Source organism: Eleutherodactylus coqui, unplaced genomic scaffold, assembly GCF_035609145.1.
Source record: "Eleutherodactylus coqui strain aEleCoq1 unplaced genomic scaffold, aEleCoq1.hap1 HAP1_SCAFFOLD_28, whole genome shotgun sequence".
Taxonomy (NCBI): domain Eukaryota; kingdom Metazoa; phylum Chordata; class Amphibia; order Anura; family Eleutherodactylidae; genus Eleutherodactylus; species Eleutherodactylus coqui.
The window spans coordinates 266347-285156 of record NW_027101783.1 but is presented as its reverse complement, the minus strand read 5'-3'; the positions used below and the strand labels follow the sequence as shown (position 1 = coordinate 285156).

General features: G+C 45.6%; 1 protein-coding gene across 1 annotated transcript in view; it reads left to right on the top strand.

Moving 5' to 3' along the window:
- Positions 1-18579, top strand: part of LOC136591287 (matrilin-2-like) — a 101434-nt gene extending 82855 nt beyond the window's left edge. Inside the window, exons 12-17 of the mRNA XM_066588506.1 lie at positions 1696-2109; positions 5354-5506; positions 10805-10846; positions 12193-12276; positions 14828-14917; positions 17733-18579. Of these exons, the coding sequence (XP_066444603.1) occupies positions 1696-2109; positions 5354-5506; positions 10805-10846; positions 12193-12276; positions 14828-14917; positions 17733-17788 (839 nt within the window). The 3' untranslated portion in view covers positions 17789-18579. The remainder of the gene's footprint in view (positions 1-1695; positions 2110-5353; positions 5507-10804; positions 10847-12192; positions 12277-14827; positions 14918-17732) is intronic.
- The last annotated feature ends 231 nt before the right edge of the window (positions 18580-18810 follow it).

The window sequence follows — 18810 nt, the reverse complement described above, 5'->3', positions numbered from 1 at the left end:
GGTGTCAGCTGTGAAAGATAGCTGACCATGTATAGAGTGGACTTCGCTCCTGATCCCATGCCATACAAACCCCTTGCACCCAAGATGTACATATACATCTCAGGATACTAAGGGGTTAAAGGGGTATTCTGGGCACAGACTGAAATTTAAAATCTAATGTACATCATCACAATAAGTCATTGTGTAATAGGCTCACTGTACCCGGTCTGGCTACTTTCTCCATTTTCTATCTGTCATGTCACCCTCCACCTGAAAAATATCTCCACTTCCTCTGACATCTTGTCCACATTTGCTACTTTCTCCCCGTCCATATTTTCCAACTTCCTGTGAGCAGTGCATGATGGGAGGACAGAAGCGGAAGCACTGCTCTGTATTGCTCATATGTAGTTCAGTGCCGGAAGGTCCGGTCTGTCTGCTTTAGCAGCTTTCTCTGGCACTCTGAGTAAGAGGGAGGTTGGTGCTGGTAAGTTTTAGGACCGATGAGCTGTGGGCAGAGCTACAGCGCTGGCCAAGAGACAAGCTGTATGCATTCACCTGGTCATGTATTCCGCGCACCGTGCGCCTGTGAAAATTATGCAACCCCCATTGCAGAAAATGCATAGTGTATATATACACCATAGTGTTCTTATTTTCTGCCCCTACACCACTAATATACTTTCCATGTTTGCTGCCATCCCCGCTCATCAGACATCCCTCTCATTGTCTTCCCTTCACCCACACCATAGTGTCCTCTCATGTCCCCCTACCCTACACATCACAGGCAGCGTTCTCTCATGCTCACCTGCACTCATCCCTGTCCTCATGCCATGTTATCCCCTGCCCCTCGCAGTGTTCTCCTCAGGTCCTCTTCATTTCCCTCTCTCCTAACTGTGAGAACTTACGAGAGCCACTCGCAGACAGCGTGTGCTCCAGTCAAGATGTTCTGCTGCTCTTCATAGTTTCCTCTGTTCTGCACTGCTCTCTCCATAGGGACACTGGAAGGGTATGCTGCTGAAATAAGTCGCTGCTCAGGTGGGAGGCAGGGAACCACACTGAATCCATAAATTCGAAACTAAAATTGTGTTAGCAGGTGCTGCGTCCGCCCCTGTCAATGAGCCGCCCTAGGCACTGGCCCCCTAGTTCCTAGTGACAAATACAGGTCTGCATACACAACGTGACACTGTCCAATCTGTGCTCACAGTACTAGACTCTGTAAAAACACATCCCCTTTGACGTGGGTAACACCCATTTGTCAATTTATTCATAAACACTCAAAAGGAATAACAGAAGAACGGCACCACACAGAGTAATGGGAAAAGATGCTCCAGTATTATTCCATGGGAAATACTCATATGAAACCAACATGTCAAGAGTGGTGACAGGTTTTCTTTAAAGTGACCCTCTGATCCTGGACAAGCAAGATGGCTGCACCACTTCTCTGACTACCTGATGTACATTAGTATGCATCATTAGTCTAAGAGACTATATGCTGCTCTGACCGGCCAGAACTGCTCATGTGGACAGCACTGGTCAATCAAAGCAGGTGTAATATCTTAGACTAATGATGCGTACTACTGTACCATGTGCATCAGGTAGTCAGAGAAGCAGTGCGGCCATCTTGTTTGTCTGGGCCTGGAGGGTCACTTTAATGATTGTACCAACCAAATAACCTTAGAATCTACCTAAATGATCATTAATGCATGTGCTTGTTTTCAGAGTGTGAGGAAGGACCGGTGGACTTGGTGTTTGTCATTGATGGATCCAAAAGTCTTGGAGAAGAGAATTTTGAGCTTGTAAAGCAGTTTGTAAATGGGATCATAGACTCATTAGAGATCTCACAGAAAGCTGCACGAGTCGGACTGCTACAGTACTCCACTCACATCCGCACAGAGTTCACCATGGCTCAGCACAGCTCCGCCAAAGACATGAAGAAAGCAGTATCCCAAATGAAATATATGGGCAGAGGCTCCATGACTGGGCTTGCCCTAAAGCTCATGTATGAAAAGAGCTTTTCTGAGTCTCAGGGTGCAAGAAGACGATCCCTGGGTGTGCCGAGAGTGGCCATTGTGTTTACCGATGGACGGGCGCAAGATGAAGTCTCAGACTGGGCGAGCCGGGCAAAGCAAAGTGGTATTTTAGATCTCTTCTTTTTCAGCTCAGCTAATTTGAAGATTTCCCAGAGAGAAACCACCTGTGCCAATTACCAGTACTAGGTGCTTATTTAACCACCTATGCAATGCCAGTGGAATCTATAATACTTACAGTAGTGTTCAAAACATAGCAGTGAGTTTGGAAAGGCAAATATCAAGTGCAAAATCATAATAACTTTTATTTCCATAAATACCTGTAAATACTACACATTCAATCCCAAATCAAAATAATAACAAAATGTATCCACTCTGAGTGTTAATCCTCTACAGGAACTTAAAAAAAAGGACTTTTCAGGCTGATCAAAAAAAAAATACCAGTGCAGCATTTTTCTATAAAAACTCATAAATGTATAAACGAAAAAAAAGTTTTAAGATTTCACTTTCCTTAGAGCTTATTCACACGAGCTCATGTATGAAAAGAGCTTTTCTGAGTCTCAGGGTGCAAGAAGACGATCCCTGGGTGTGTTGAGAGTTTTCACGGCCATCTGATGTACGCTACCATGTGATGCACGGGCTTAGCGTATATGCCGTCGGGTGTATGCTCTACTAAGCTATCTACTCGTCGCCGGCTCACCTCCTCTGTCCTCCCCTCCGGCTGTTTGCAATGGGAAGGGGGCAGAATGACCCATTTTCACCAGTATTTCAGAAGGGAATGCACTATAACCCACCTGTGCAGCATTTGCCAACCTCCTACATTAATTAATGGCCCAAATTAACACCTGTTATTCTGCAGAATTAATGACGTCACCAATTTAACTCCTCGCTGCTCTTATTTTAAAAACTCCCCTTTCAATGAATGACTCAATTATTCAGAATGAGCGGCACGTCCTAATTGTTGGGGCTGTTGTTTTTTTTTATTACTCTACTACACCTACAAGTAAATTACTAGCAATGTAGAAATATCACTTCTGCCAAAAACAGCTATTTATCAGGTTAATGATGTTGGCCTGCTATTTTCTGAACACTGCTGTCACATATGGGGGTTCCCTGAAGGCTCAGTTTAAGACGTTCTGATCTATGAGCTCTGACGGGATGCAACATCAGATCTAGTCCAGCGCAGCCCCGCAGACTTCTGCTCTACAACCCGCACATACGCATGCAGATTTTGGTGCAGATTTATCTGCGTCTTTGGGTGCGTCTTGCAGAATAATTCTGTACTGTGTGAAAGCACCCTTGTCAAGGAGGAGGCCCAGGAGGCAATGGAGATTTACAGAAACTAGACAATGTATCATGATTTTCTTACAGCACAATTTTGCTCGCTGCAAGCGGTCGGAGGAGACAATGAAGTGTATGAGTCACTGCGCGCCGCGTCTCCGGGATAATGAAACAGCTGTCACACTATACAGAAAGACACCAAAGCATAAAAGTGAGAGGTGTATTATAAAAATGAAAAATAATTCCCCACTATTATTATAAGGCTTATCATCGCTTTACCCAGATACTCAGAAGGATGGAGTCAGAGAAATCCACCAGTGCTGACCGAGCCTGCAGTTCACTTTGGTGCTCCTCCCCATACAGTACCCAAATATTCAATACCCATACCATACACAAGCAGCACCACAAATCAGCATGGTGACGGATAGAAAATGTGAAGTATCTAAAAAAAAAAAACACCTAACTTTTCACTACACAGTCATTAAAGATGTCCGGGATTAGAAAAACATCGCTACTGTCTTCCAAAAACAGCACCTTTTATGGGATGTCTGGTATCGCATTGAAGTGAATGGGAATGGGCTGCAATACCACAGACAGCCTGTTGACAAGTGTGGCACTATTTTTGGAAGAAGTCAGCCATGTTTTTCTAATCATGCACAACCCTTTTTTAAGGTTTATTTATTTAAAACCAAGAAAACCCCTTTATTTTATCAAGGACTTGTTATGGGGTGAAATCAGGCTGGTTGCAGCCGGAGCCTTCCTGACTCTATCCCAGTTTTTTTTCATACTCGCCTTTTGCTTGGAGGGGCTCTTCTTAGGTTCAGCTTATGGCATTGTTAATGTGGCAAGTGGGCGGTCCCCACTGCTGGCTGTTAATACGGAATGCTGGATTTGATTGACAATGAGCAGTAGGGACCTTCCAATTGATAATGCTATGGGCCAGACCTACGAATGGCCAGACCTATGAAGGGCCCGTCCAGATGAAGGGAGGTGAGTATGAATAAAAGGAGTCTGCAGGGCTGCAGCTGCAGAGCCAAGCATACAGCCCCACTGACTTTACCCCATAACAGATCCTCTTTAAATGCTCAAACATACATCTAACCACAGTAGAACATGTAAATCACAAGAACACAACACATCACTTCTTTCTTACCAAAAGACTTGAAACAAAACACTGCCTTTTTTAGACTAGGTTGACCTTCGGGCGTTTTGTATCACAAGACCATTTGAAATATTCTGCCCAAACTTATGCAACTGTATGCCCTCACAACTGCATATATCTACTATTGACACCCACTACAAAATACACTTTCCTATTTCTCTCCATTCATCCTGGAATTGCCTAGCAAGTTCTCTCAAAGAAGATGCAATGGCCTGTCTACAGCGGTGCAAGGAGCTTCATCATTGGACAGTTGAGCAATGGAAGAATGTTCTATGGAGCGATGAATCACGTTATTCTATTTTCAAATCAGATGGACGTACCCGGGCACGGAGGATGCCCAGGGAATGCTTTTTGCCTGAGTGTGTCGTGCCAACATTTAAGTACACCAGAGGTTCCTTTTGCTCTGGAGATGTCTTACAGGGCATGATCTCGGTCTGTTGGGTGTAGTGGCAAGAACCATGGACACGGAGGTGTACCCTGACCTTCTAGACAATAATGTGCTGCTGACAATGTTTCAATACTCGGGGAATGGTCAGCCGTATTTCCAACAAGACAACGCAACTTGTCACAAACCCACCGCTGTTTTACATTGGTTTGAGGATATGAAAGTTCGACCATTGGCTTGTAGTTGATTTGCTATAACATAGGTTTCATAAATGACACACGGCCGGTGGGACCTAATTCTATGTTGCATCCTATTGTTGCTACAGTGAATGTATTGTTACTTGTACTCTACAGCAGTTGCACATTATCCAGCTCTCACACTACAGCGTAGACGTAGGCGTTTCTCAACCTTGTAGGTCTCTTCCGTTATTGACAGTTGTGGTCAGCTCAGGTCACTTGGAGGTTGTTGTAGATTTAATTGGCATGATGTCATTTTGCAGTATTCCTTCTGTCTCCTTCTCAGGCATCACCATGTATGCTGTTGGAGTTGGCAAGGCCATTGATGAAGAGTTACAAGAAATTGCTTCAGCGCCACAAGAGAAACACGTTATTCATGCTGATGACTTCAGTTCCATGGGATACATCACTGAAAAATTAAAATCCAGCATCTGCGACGGTACGGAGTCTAAAATTCTGTAGATTTATTGCTCAACTATTACAAAGCTCTATCATACGCTCTACCAAACACGCCTATTTCATTGTTTGATTCTAGTTCCATTAGCTTATTAAACCAAGTAATATATGAATAATGTATAATCTCACAATCGATTGGGGGGCCCATCAGTTACGTCACCATTAGAGATGAGCGAGCACCAAAATGCTCGGGTGCTCGTTACTCGGGACGAAATTATCGTGATGCTCGAGGGTTCGTTTCGAGTAACGAACCCCATTGAAGTCAATGGGCGACCCGAGCATTTTTGTATATCGCCGATGCTCGCTAAGGTTTTAATTTGTGAAAATCTGGGCAATTCAAGAAAGTGATGGGAACGACACAGCAACGGATAGGACAGGCGAGGGGCTACATGTTGGGCTGCATCTCAAGTTCCCAGGTCCCACTATTAAGCCACAATAGCGGCAAGAGTGAGCCCCCCCCCCCTCCCAACAACTTTTACTTCTGAAAAGCCCTCATTAGCAATACATACCTTAGCTAAGCACCACACTACCTCCAACAAAGCACAATCACTGCCTGCATGACACTCCGCTGCCACTTCTCCTGGGTTACATGCTGCCCAATCCCCCCCCCCCCCCCGCACGACCCAGTGTCCACAGCGCACACCAAAGTGTCCCTGCGCAGCCTTCAGCTGCACTCATGCCATACCACCCTCATGTCTATTTATAAGTGCGTCTGCCATGAGGAGGAACCGCAGGCACACACTGCAGAGGGTTGGCACGGCTAGGCAGCGACCCTCTTTAAAAGGGGCGGGGCAATAGCCCACAATGCTGTACAGAAGCAATGAGAAATATAATCCTGTGCCACCGCCATCAGGAGCTGTACACGTGGGCATAGCAATGGGGAACCTATGTGCCACACACTATTCATTCTGTCAAGGTGTCTGCATGCCCCAGTCAGACCGCGTTTTTTTATAAATAGTCACAGGCAGGTTTAACTCCGCAATGGGAATTCCGAGTGCACCCACAGCATGGGTGGCTCCCTGGAACCCACCGGCTGTACATAAATGTATCCCATTGCAGTGCCCTGGACAGCAGAGCTAACGTCAGATTAAATGCAGGTGGGCTTTGGCCCACACTGCATGCCCCAACCTGACCGGTGTTTTTAATTCATAGACACAGGCAGGTACAACTCTCTGTGGACCCACAGCATGGGTGGGTGCCAGGAAGCCACCGGCGGTACATAAATATATCCCATTGCATTGCCCATCACACCTGAGGTAATGTCATGTTTAATGCAGGTGGGCTTCGGCCCACACTGCATGCCCCAGTCAGACTGGGGTTCTTTAGAAGTAGACACATGCAGTTACAACTCCCTGTGGACTCACAGCATGGGTGGCTCCCTGGAACCCACCGGCGGTACATAAATATATCCCATTGCAGTGCCCAGCACAGCTGATGTAACGTCAGCTGTAATGCAGGTGGGCAAAAAATTAATTGGATTACACTGTAGGCGAGGGCCCCAAAAAATTGGTGTACCAACAGTACTAATGTACGTCAGAAAAATTGCCCATGCCCAACCAAGAGGGCAGGTGAAACCCATTAATCGCTTTGGTTAATGTGGCTTAATTTGTAACTAGGCCTGGAGGCAGCCCAGTTAAAATAAAAATTGGTTCAGGTGAAAGTTTCAACGTTTTAATGAGCATTGAAATGTATAAAAATTGTTTACAAAAATTATATGACTGAGCCTTGTGGGCCTAAGAAAAATTGCCCGTTCGGCGTGATTACGTCAGGTTTCAGGAGGAGGAGCAGGAGGAGGAGGATGAATATTATACACAGATTGATGAAGCTAAAAGGTCCAGGTTTTTGATGCTGATAGAGAACAATGCTTCCATCCGCGGGTGCAGCCTACGTATTGTTTAGGTATCGCTGCTGTCCGCTGGTGGAGAAGAGAAGTCTGGGGAAATCCAGGCTTTGTTCATCTTGATGAGTGTAAGCCTGTCGGCACTGTCGGTTGACAGGCAGGTACGTTTATCCGTGATGATTCCCCCAGCCGCACTAAACACCCTCTCTGACAAGACGCTAGCCGCAGGACAAGCAAGCACCTCCAGGGCATACAGCGCGAGTTCAGGCCACATGTCCAGCTTCGACACCCAGTAATTGTAGGGGGCAAAGGCGTCACGGAGGACGGTCATGTGATCGGCTACGTACTCCCTCACCATCCTTTTACAGTGCTCCCGCCGACTCAGCCTTGACTGGGGAGCGGTGACACAGTCTTGCTGGGGAGCCAGAAAGCTGTCAAAGGCCTTAGAGAGTGTTCCCCTGCCTGTGCTGTACATGCTGCCTGATCTCTGCGCCTCCCCTGCTATCTGGCCCTCGGAACTGCGCCTTCGGCCACTAGCGCTGTCGGATGGGAATTTTACCATCAGCTTGTCCGCCAGGGTCCTGTGGTATAGCATCACTCTCGAACCCCTTTCCTCTTCGGGTATGAGAGTGGAAAGGTTCTCCTTATACCGTGGGTCGAGCAGTGTGTACACCCAGTAATCCGTAGTGGCCAGAATGCGTGTAACGCGAGGGTCACGAGAAAGGCATCCTAACATGAAGTCAGCCATGTGTGCCAGGGTACCTGTACGCAACACATGGCTGTCCACACTAGGAAGATCACTTTCAGGATCCTCCTCCTCCTCCTCAGGCCATACACGCTGAAAGGATGACAGGCAAGCAGCATGGGTACCCTCAGCATTGGGCCAAGCTGTCTCTTCCCCCTCCTCCTCATCCTCCTCATGCTCCTCCTCCTCCTCAACGCGCTGAGATATAGACAGGAGGGTGCTCTGACTATCCAGCGACATACTGTCTTCCCCTGCTTGTGTTTCCGAGCGCAAAGCGTCTGCCTTTATGCTTTGCAGGGAACTTCTCAAGAGGCAAGAGGCTAATGATTGCAGCATCGACGCTCACCATCTGGGTAGACTCCTCAAAGTTTCCAAGGACCTGGCAGATGTCTGCCAACCAGGCCCACTCTTCTGTAAAGAATTGAGGAGGCTGACTCCCACTGCGCCGCCCATGTTGGAGTTGGTATTCCACTATAACTCTACGCTGCTCATAGAGCCTGGCCAACATGGGGAGCGTAGAGTTCCACCGTGTGGGCACGTCGCACAGCAGTCGGTGCACTGGCAGATGAAACCAATGTTGCAGGGTGGCAGCATCCGTGTGGGACTTGCGGAAATGTGCGCAGAGCCGGTGGACAGGAATACAGCGGTGATGTAAGAGGCAACACAGAGGCAGGAAAGAATTTTGCGCAAGCCTGCTGTAACACTTAGCTGGCTGCATATGAAATAGGACAACTACCCCCAGCAGAGACCCAGTACACTTCTGGACAGGAATACAGCGGTGATGTAAGAGGCAACACAGAGGCAGGAAAGAATTTGCGCAAGCTTGCTGTAACACTTAGCTGGCTGTGTATGAATTAGGACAACTACCCCCAGCAGAGACCCAGTACACTTCTGGACAGGAATACAGCGGTGATGTAAGAGGCAACACAGAGGCAGGAAAGAATTTTGCGCAAGCCTGCTGTAACACTTAGCTGGCTGCGTATGAATTAGGACAACTACCCCCAGCAGAGACCCAGTACACTTGTGGACAGGAATACAGCGGTGATGTAAGAGGCAACACAGAGGCAGGAAAGAATTTGCGCAAGCCTGCTGTAACACTTAGCTGGCTGTGTATGAATTAGGACAACTACCCTCAGCAGAGACCCAGTACACTTGTGGACAGGAATACAGCGGTGATGTAAGAGGCAACACAGAGGCAGGAAAGAATTTTGCGCAAGCCTGCTGTAACACTTAGCTGGCTGCGTATGAATTAGGACAACTACCCCCAGCAGAGACCCAGTACACTTCTGGACAGGAATACAGCGGTGATGTAGGAGGCAACACAGAGGCAGGAAAGAATTTTGCGCAAGCCTGCTGTAACACTTAGCTGGCTGCGTATGAATTAGGACAACTACCCCCAGCAGAGACCCAGTACACTTGTGGACAGGAATACAGCGGTGATGTAAGAGACAACACAGAGGCAGGAAAGAATTTTGCGCAAGCCTGCTGTAACACTTAGCTGGCTGCGTATGAATTAGGACAACTACCCCCAGCAGAGACCCAGTACACTGAGGACGGTCACAGGCAGCCCAAATAGATTTTTTTTCCCAAATGTTTTTGGAAAGGCCCACTGCCTATATACACTAAATATGTCTTCTGTCCCTGCCTCACCACTACTGGCCCTGGACAATGTAAAATTACTGCAGGATGCAATGCCCTGCACGGCCGATATACAAAAAAAAAAAATGTGCAACACTGCAAAAAGCAGCCTCCACACTACTGCACACGGTTAGATGTGGCCCTAAGAAGGACCGTTGGGGTTCTTGAAGCCTAAAATAACTCCTAACGCTCTCCCTATAGCAGCTCTGGCACCAGCAGCACTGTCCCTGAACTATGTCAAAATGCATCTGTGGCGAGCCGCGGGAGGGGCCGATTTATATACTCGGGTGACACCTGATCTCGCCAGCCATTCACTGCAGGGGGTGGTATAGGGCTTGAACGTCGCAGGGGGAAGTTGTAATGCCTTCCCTGTCTTTCTATTGGCCAGAAAAGCGCGCTAACGTCTCAGAGATTAAAGTGAAAGTAACCCGAACATCGCGTGGTACTCGTCTCGAGTAACGAGCATCTCGAACACGCTAATACTCGAACGAGTATCAAGCTCGGACGAGTACGTTCGCTCATCTCTAGTCACCATCGATCAGACACTTACCCCTTATCCGGTGGATAGGGGATATGTTTATAACTTGGGACAAGCCCTTAAAGACTGTGGAAGCGGGAGAAGTAGTTCACTGCCAGACGGTCCGCTATGGGTCGGAATAGGAATTGCATCGCCTGCCTTTGTGTTCGATAACTCACAGGATCAATGATATCACAGGACAAGAAACATTTTCTGATATTGTTAATCTGTGACAATACAGACACTGCACTGCTTACACATATTCACGAATGCTCAGTATGTTACTTGTTTGAGCAGCAGCTAATGCTTCAGAGCTGCTTCCTACTGTAAATCGGAACGGCCTGTTTTGAGGTTCTGAAGCTTTCTGTGTCTGCTTGCACTAGGGATAGGCACTGCTATACTGAGGTAGGAAGACCCACATGATAGTCCATATACTTCCTTTCAACAAGCAATGCCAACTTATCATTTCTATCCATCTTAATGGATGCCACCGTCTGAGATAAAAGCATATAGAGTTTAAAAAAAATCTCTTTTTTTTTAGGTTGGAGCAATTGGAAAACCACTACTGACCTGTCCAATCAAGGTAAGAAGTAGACAATAGCTTACTGCACTTTTATATTGTTGGAAATAAGACTACTAGTAATAAGGGTTGATGCATAGATTTGTTCTCTTTGGTATGAGTCTGTACCTAAAGCCCTTTTACATGAACGATTAATCACTCAGTGTAAATGCCGTCAACGATTGAACGATTAACAATAGTTTCTTCGCTTATCGTTTGTCCTTCATTTTATGTAGGTATAAAAGCCTGGCAATAGTCACCCTGTGTAAACAGGCAGTAACTCCTCTATGAACGGCTGCCTGTTTACTGTGAATGTAGGCGGACGGAAGAGACCTTCGATACACTCTCCTACATTCAATGAACAGTTATCGTTCCTGTGTGAACGCGCCAGAGTGGTAGTCTTTGGAACGACTCTCGGGCGTTTATGCGCACAACAGTCGTCCCATGCTGGCATAATATATGAGCATTTAGCAGTGGAGCCGTCAGCTCTCTTATTAGCCAAAATGGCACCAAAAACAATCTTGTGCCGCTTGGCTAATAGGAGCCGTGGGAAAATATATCTAGGTTATAAATCCAGTGTATTTTTAAAGAAAGCACCCGTGCCTCCTCACCATGATTGATGGCTGGCTGCTTTGTATTCAGATTCAGCCGTCAATCACCGCTAAGAGGTGTGGGGGTGTTTTGCTCATGAATACACCGGATTCATATACTAGGTGTGCAGTATTTTCTCTGATCATTGCTATTGGCCAAAAACACATTTTTTTATGCTGTTTTAGCTAGTGGGAGAGCGGAGCTGTTCTCATACTTCGTTGCCCTTACATAGGACAATGTGGTTTCACATCTGCGTTGGGGATTCCGCCTTCCTACTCCATTTGAATGGCTCCGTCTCTGGATGGAATCAAACAGCGCTGCACAGACCCCACTGCCTATAGTCCAGTTCGTCCCGGCCTTTGGATTGCAGAAAAAGTGCTGCATACTTTTTCCGACGCAGATGTGAAAGCGGCCTAATATACGAGTCCAATGACAGACCTGGATTTCACTCACTATACACACTAAAGTCCTGAATGTGGGGTTGCAAGATGGTAAGTAAAACAGACCAAGCCTCTGTGCAAATTGGCTTAGTTGTTACCGGATCCACTTCACAAGTACAAAAATGCAGGTACTTCCAACTTTGTGACAAATTTGTGGAGGCCCGTACAACATCACAACCTTTGGACACGTTGATACAATGGTTTGCCAAGTTTGGTGTTCTGCCCAGAGCCCTAGCTCTTCAAACCTATAAATTGCCAGTACAGATCCACATCAGTACCCAACCTCAGTAATGCCTTCATTCTAGTAGTTAACTTTACCTGAAACTTTGTGTCTTTCAGAATTTTCCTCTGAACTTAGAGAGAACAGTGAAATCACAGTATCTTGTTCAATGTCTGCTATCAAATTCACAACTCAAGCAGAAGGTGAGATTTGAAATGTAGTATTAGATGCAGGCCAACCATGTAATGCATGCACAAGCGGCCCACCAGAGTGAGCTCCTCGTTCTGGCTCATACAAGACCACCCTATGATGTCCATGTGCTCCCCTCTTACATTGTGTAGTAGTGAAACAACTATACCTCAATCAACTCTATGCAGTTTTTGCTGGGACTGGCCTAATTACAATGGGTCCAGAAATTCTTCAGACCCTTTCACTTTTATTTTATATTTTGTTGTGTTGTAGCCTTGTGGAAATAAAAAAAATCAAGCTTTTTCCCCATCATTCTGCACTCAATACCCCATAATAACAAGCGAAAACAAAATGCTTGAAATCCTTTTAAATTAAAAAAAAATGAAAAACATTGAATTGACATAAGTATTCAGACCCTTTGTATGACACTTGGAATTTAGCTCTGGGGGCCTCCCATTTCTCTTGATCATCTTGGAGATGTTTCTACGCCTTCATTGGAGGCACCTGTGAGCACCCCAACAGTTGATTGGACTGTTGGAGTACTCCTTTAAATTTAGAATCTGCAATAAGGCTACCAGGATCTGAGTCCTCTCATGTGTCAAAATTAGTTAGCAATGAGCATCGGAGAAAGAAAAAAAAGACAACGGTGTGAAATCACTATTGTCCTCTTTCTGTGGGACCAGCTCAGTGATATCTTTAGTAATAGTGCAAAGTAGAATAAAGAAAAATATAGTTACAGTAGAACAATAGCCAATCATTCCAAAAGTTTATCTCGAGTGGTCTCGGAAAGGAGTTGCGAATTGTTGCATATATGTGTTTTCTGCTTATGGACAGCCTATCGTTTGCACGGAAGAAAGCTCTCTCTCCTTCTCTCTCTTCTTCCTTCCTTCCCCAGCCTTAATTCTAGCTTTTCTATCTGGTCTCCTGGCAACTTGCGATTCCTGTCCCATGCACAATATTAAAGGGGTTGTCCCGCGCCGAAACGGGTTTTTTTTTTTTTGCCTTGGCAATAGAGGTGACCGAGAATCCAATGGTCACTCTGGCTTCTGGCTGAGCTCTAAAGACCCTGTGTGCTGATGGGAGAAACTCCAGAAGGTCAGCCATCACTGCAGGATTCCACTAATCCGGGCTTTATAGCAAAGTGGTCATAAAGAAGCCTCCTCTGTAAATGACACATAAAAGCCCACCTGGAATTTGCTAAACAAACCATCTAAAGGACCCTCAAAAACAAGATTCTCTGGTCTGATGAAACCAAGATTAAACTTTTCAGCCTCAATTCTAGGAGTTATGTCTGGAGGAAACCAGGTACTACTCATCCTGTGCCCAATACCATCCCTACAAGGAAGCATGGTGGAGGCAGTATCGTGCTGAGGGGGGGGGGGGGTCAGTGGCTAGGATAGGGTGACTGGTCAGGGAGATGAAAAGTTGAATGGAGCAAAGTACAGAGATGTTCTTAATAAAAACCTGATCCAGAGGCCAAGGGACATCAGACTGGGCAGAAGGTTTACTTTCCAACAAGGCAATGACCCCAAGCACACAGCCAAAAGCACATAGGAGTGGCTTAAGGCCCATTTAGATGCGATGAGTGTTGGGCAAGCGATGCCCGACACTCGTCCCCACACATACTCACTCTCATGCTGCTGCACAGGAGCTAATGTCGCTCATTCACAGCGGGGCGGCAGGAGGTTTCTCTCCTCGTGCTCCCCCGCCCCTCTCCATTGACATAACATAGCGGCTGTTCAGCACTGAACAGCTGCTATTTACACTGAACGATGAGCTCATCATCCATCATTTAAGCTGCATAAACGATGGACGATGAGCTGATCGCTCGGTGTAAATAGCAGCCGTTCAGCACTGAACAGCAGTTATGTTATGTCAATGGAGAGGGGCGGGGGAGCGAGAGGAGAGAAATCTCCTGCCGCCCTGCTGTGAGCAGTAGTACGGGAGTCAGCATGTGCAGAGATGAGCGTCGGGCATAGTTTGCCCAACACTCATTCCGTGTAAATGTGCCTTAATATGACTGTAGGCTGTAATCGCTACCAAAGGTGGCTCAACTAAGTACTGAGTACAGGGTCTGAATACTTATGTCAGTGCAAAAAGTTAGTTTATTATTTTTTAAAACTTTACAAAGATTTCTAATCTATTTTCAGTTTGTCATTAATGAGTGCAGAATGATGGGGAAAAACTTGCCACATGACTAAATGTAAAAAAAACAACCTAAAGGGGTCTGAAGTCTTTCTGGAACCACTGTACTGTTCCCAAATGCGGTGCCCATGGCAGGCTATTCTATTGTATTCATACTGTGGCCTACAGATGTACCCCCATCTTCTTCCTGAAGTGTTGCTTTTAGGAAAGAATACAGATCTGTAGGTGCATCATATAGCAGTACATGGCATAGCAGCCAGGCTCTCTGCATCCAGCATGCCCTGTCCCCATACAGCGCCTCGCCTAAGGTACCATATTGTCCCCAAATAGGTCACACTATTACTTTATTTCATGCAATTACCTGCCAACATTAAGGGAAACAGCGGTCCTAACAGTTGTAATGTGTCTTCAATATTCCAGAAAGAATCAAAGAGGAGCAATGCGAGTGTAAGAATATTATGGAGTTTCAAAATAATGCCAATGAAGAAGTCAAACGCCTAACTCATCAATATATCCTTTACAGTAAATATTTCAACCTTTTCATCTATTTCATTAAAAGGGGTTTCCCAGGAAGAATACTATTGATGACCTCAGGATAGGTCAATAGTTGGCTGGCTCGTATCCGGCGCTTGGAACCCCGACCGATTAGCTGATTGTGGCGCTGTCAGCGGACGCACAATTACCCAGGTCAGAGCGGAAGTCTCTGCTCCGACCTCTGTGTAGTGGCTGGCGCTTATAACTGCAGTTACGACTCGTGTTGATTTCAATGATGCGCTTGCAGTTACATGCGCCGGCCACTTCATGGAGGTCAGAGCCGAGACTGCCGCTGCTTCCGCTTCGACCTGTATAATTGTGGTGCTGTCAGCAACCATGCGATCAGCTACTCACGTGGCGTCCTGAGTTACGGACCCCAGCCGATCAACTATTCATTACCTAGCCTGATGATAGGTCATCAAGCTGGGTCATAAATGAGTTGTGCAGCCTTTATCAGTCTTGTTCCTGTCATTACATCTATAGAAACTAAGAAGCACAGTTGCACGAAAAAGTCAGTGGAATTACCTGGATTATGACATTGATTACTAATAAAATGTGGTCTGATTTGTTATCTTTGTCACAAACATAGACAAACACAAGCTAACTAAACCATGTCTCTCATTGAGTACAAGGAGTAAAAGTAAGTGAACCCTTGAAATTAATAAACTATAGTTTCCCCTTTAGCAGAAATCACCTCCACTAATTGTTTCTTGTGGCTGCAAATAAAATTTGCACATTGGGAAGGAATTTTAGACCATTCTCAATCCAAATATTATTCAGTTCATCATTATTTCTGGAATGCCTTGTCATGCCACACTTTTTTTTTGTTGATTTAAGGCCTCTTGTCTACGGGCGGATCGGATTCCCCATGTGGGAGCCGCGGCTGAGGACCCTGCTTACCCTGTCCAGGTGTTTTATTTTCTTCACTGCGGATGTGTGCGGAAGCGCTGGCCGGCGCTCCGCTGCACATGTGCAGTAGAGTTTGCCCCCCTTTTGTTTTTTCTTTTTAAATAAAACTCCTGCTTCCCGTGGAATCCATGGCCCATCCACAATTCAATTGGCTGTGGATCGGACGGCTTCCATTGACTTCACTCAAAGCTGTCCTTGTGGGAACCGCATTGAAATGGAGCATGCTGTGACTTGTTTTACGGACCCAAAATGTCCGCAAAACAAATCAGTATTTTTTAATTCATGTCCGCCGACCATGCTTCCCTATTGGCAACTTCATTTGCCGGTGAGCCATGCGGATTCCACATGTCAGATCCCCCTGTGGGCATTGGGCTTTCCTTAAAGCTTTGAGACTGCTGCCCTTACGCTCTCCCAGTAAATGTCTTGATCCAACTCAGAATTCATTACTCCCTCAATGAATGCACGGTGTCCAGACCTTGAAGGAGCAAATCAAGACTCAAATCATAAAGCTCCCTCTACCATGCTTCACAGTTTGGATGAGATTCTAATATTTGTTTTCTCTTACAAACACAGCTTTCTGCTAAAATAAGATCCACTTTTGTTCCATCTGTCCATAGAATATTTTCCCAGCAGTATTGTGGAAGACATAGGTGCTCTCAGGCAGATGTGAAATGGGCCACAATATAGTTTTAAGGGGGCAGCAACAGCTTTCATCATGGTAACCTTCCATGATCACGTTGGCGCTATATAAAGATTACTACTACATGCGCACACACGTTAATTTTGCACAAACTCCATTCCCTTCAATGGAGTGATACACATGAGCAGTGATGCTGCAAGGTTATAAATCGCCGCATGCGCAATTTTTTTTTTTACGTCCTTCTGATTGCATCGCCATGCAATGTTTCCCATTAAAATCAATTTTATTAATCCAGAAATTGATAGCCAAGTAGATTAAGATACACAATGAACTATGGAGTTATATGGAAAGCTGTGTCATCATCCAATGCTCTATCCGGTATGGAGTTTTCCTCCCCTAAGAACGGGGCTGTATGCACACAATCTAATGGAGTATGTCATACTTTATTTTTGGTTGGATACATACAGAATCTGACAGGAGGGGGCTGGGACCGCATGTATGTGAAGCCCATGCTTTCCTAAGGGTTACTTCACACATGCGATGTTTTAGAGCATGCAACAACCCGACACAAAAATCTTGTGGGTCCCGCGACACGCGAGGTTTTGTAGCCCACGTTTCCCTATGGAGCCTCTCTCTGTTGTATCACATGAAAACGCGACTTTCGTGCGATGCACCTGTGATAGTAGGAAATCCTACTGTCAAAGTCCTAAATTAAGTCCAGGCTGCAAGAAAAAATATTAAACAACCATAAAACAAAACCCATACATCACCTCTCTGAAGTGGTCAGCCCAGCCGCATCTTCTCCCTGGGTCCTCAGCACTATTCTCCTTCATCTCTTCTGGCTGGGGATTGAAAAGTCCCCACATCCTGGAAGCACCTTCTTTAATTGGCTGATGCTTAGCCAATCACAGCCAGAACTCGATGAACCAATCACAGCCATTCATCGAGTGCTGGCTGTGATTGGCCAAGCATCAGCTAATCACAGCCAGCGCTTCCAAAAGGAGGGGGTTCTTTAATCCACAGCCACAAGAGATGAAGAAAACAAGTGGCGGGGACCAGGAAGTAGCTGCACTTCTAGGTGATGTATGCTTTTATTTCTATCTGCAATTAGGGTATATTTTCAGGGTAGGGCTTGTATTTCAAGCCGTGGTATCATTCCAAATGAGAAGTTTCTACCCCTTTTACAATTTTAAGATACTAGAGATAACAAGTGTAAGTATTGTTTCCTTGACAAAGACCCACTGGAGCAGATTACACGACGGATGGAAGAACTGGAGAATCGAGTGGGACAACGATAGCAAACCAGATCTGAACTGTACAAAGTGGATATAGCATTAGTTCTTTTTCAGAAAGCCGCAAACTATTCCAAGCGATCAACCATCTGGCCATCAGCAAAATGTATAAAAGTGCAGAAAAGGGTTTTATTTATATTGTTCTAGAATCGCATGTTTGAACACAGTATATAGAGTACTTGTGTCAGTTATCTTCTTACTTTAAGGTGCTTTTACATGGGACGACCTGCAGGGCACAAGATGCCCAACAAGTAGTCCCTGTGATATCGCATCAGTAGTGATTGGAGCGGGATGGGGATCGTTTCGCCTCCATTTACAGTAAGCAGGCAGTTAAGTGAACGATTACCTGTTTACATGGGCCAATTCATAGTTTGGTTTTCTGCATGCAAAAACTGAATGACTAATGAGAAGCAAACAGCTTCTCATTTGTTGTTCAGCTGATGCATGCTTTTTACACTGAACCATAAACATCCAGATTCGCAGTGGAATCTGAACAATTACCAGCCCATTTAAAGAGGACCTCTAGGCTCCAATTACCTATGCATTTCAGCAGATCTGGATAGTGTCATGGAGTCTAGCGCTTCAGCAGCAGAACAGCGCTGCATGCTGCATCTGGATGGAGACTCCTATTGGATCCTCTGACAGATGTCAGAGCCGTAAGAGTGACCCTCTATTGGAAACAAAACCAAAAAGGAAACAGACACAGAGGACCAACCAAGTCTAACTTTGTAATTTTAGGATTTTGAACTCATGACGTCATTGTTTTATGCAATATAAATATTAAATTGTAAACTATTTGTTACAAGTGTCTATTTACATCTGTCCGTCTTCAGGTCCACTACTTTGTTGGCAAAGTATACAGGGAAAAAGCTACTTCATTTTATTCATGAGAGCGTACCCCTCCACTCTCAGAATGAATGACCAGCGGATACGTATGCATGCACATTCGGTGTACACAACAGCCAGTCACTGCAGTAGATGGCGTATTAAGAAGCTGCCATTACACCGGACAACATACAGATGTAGCA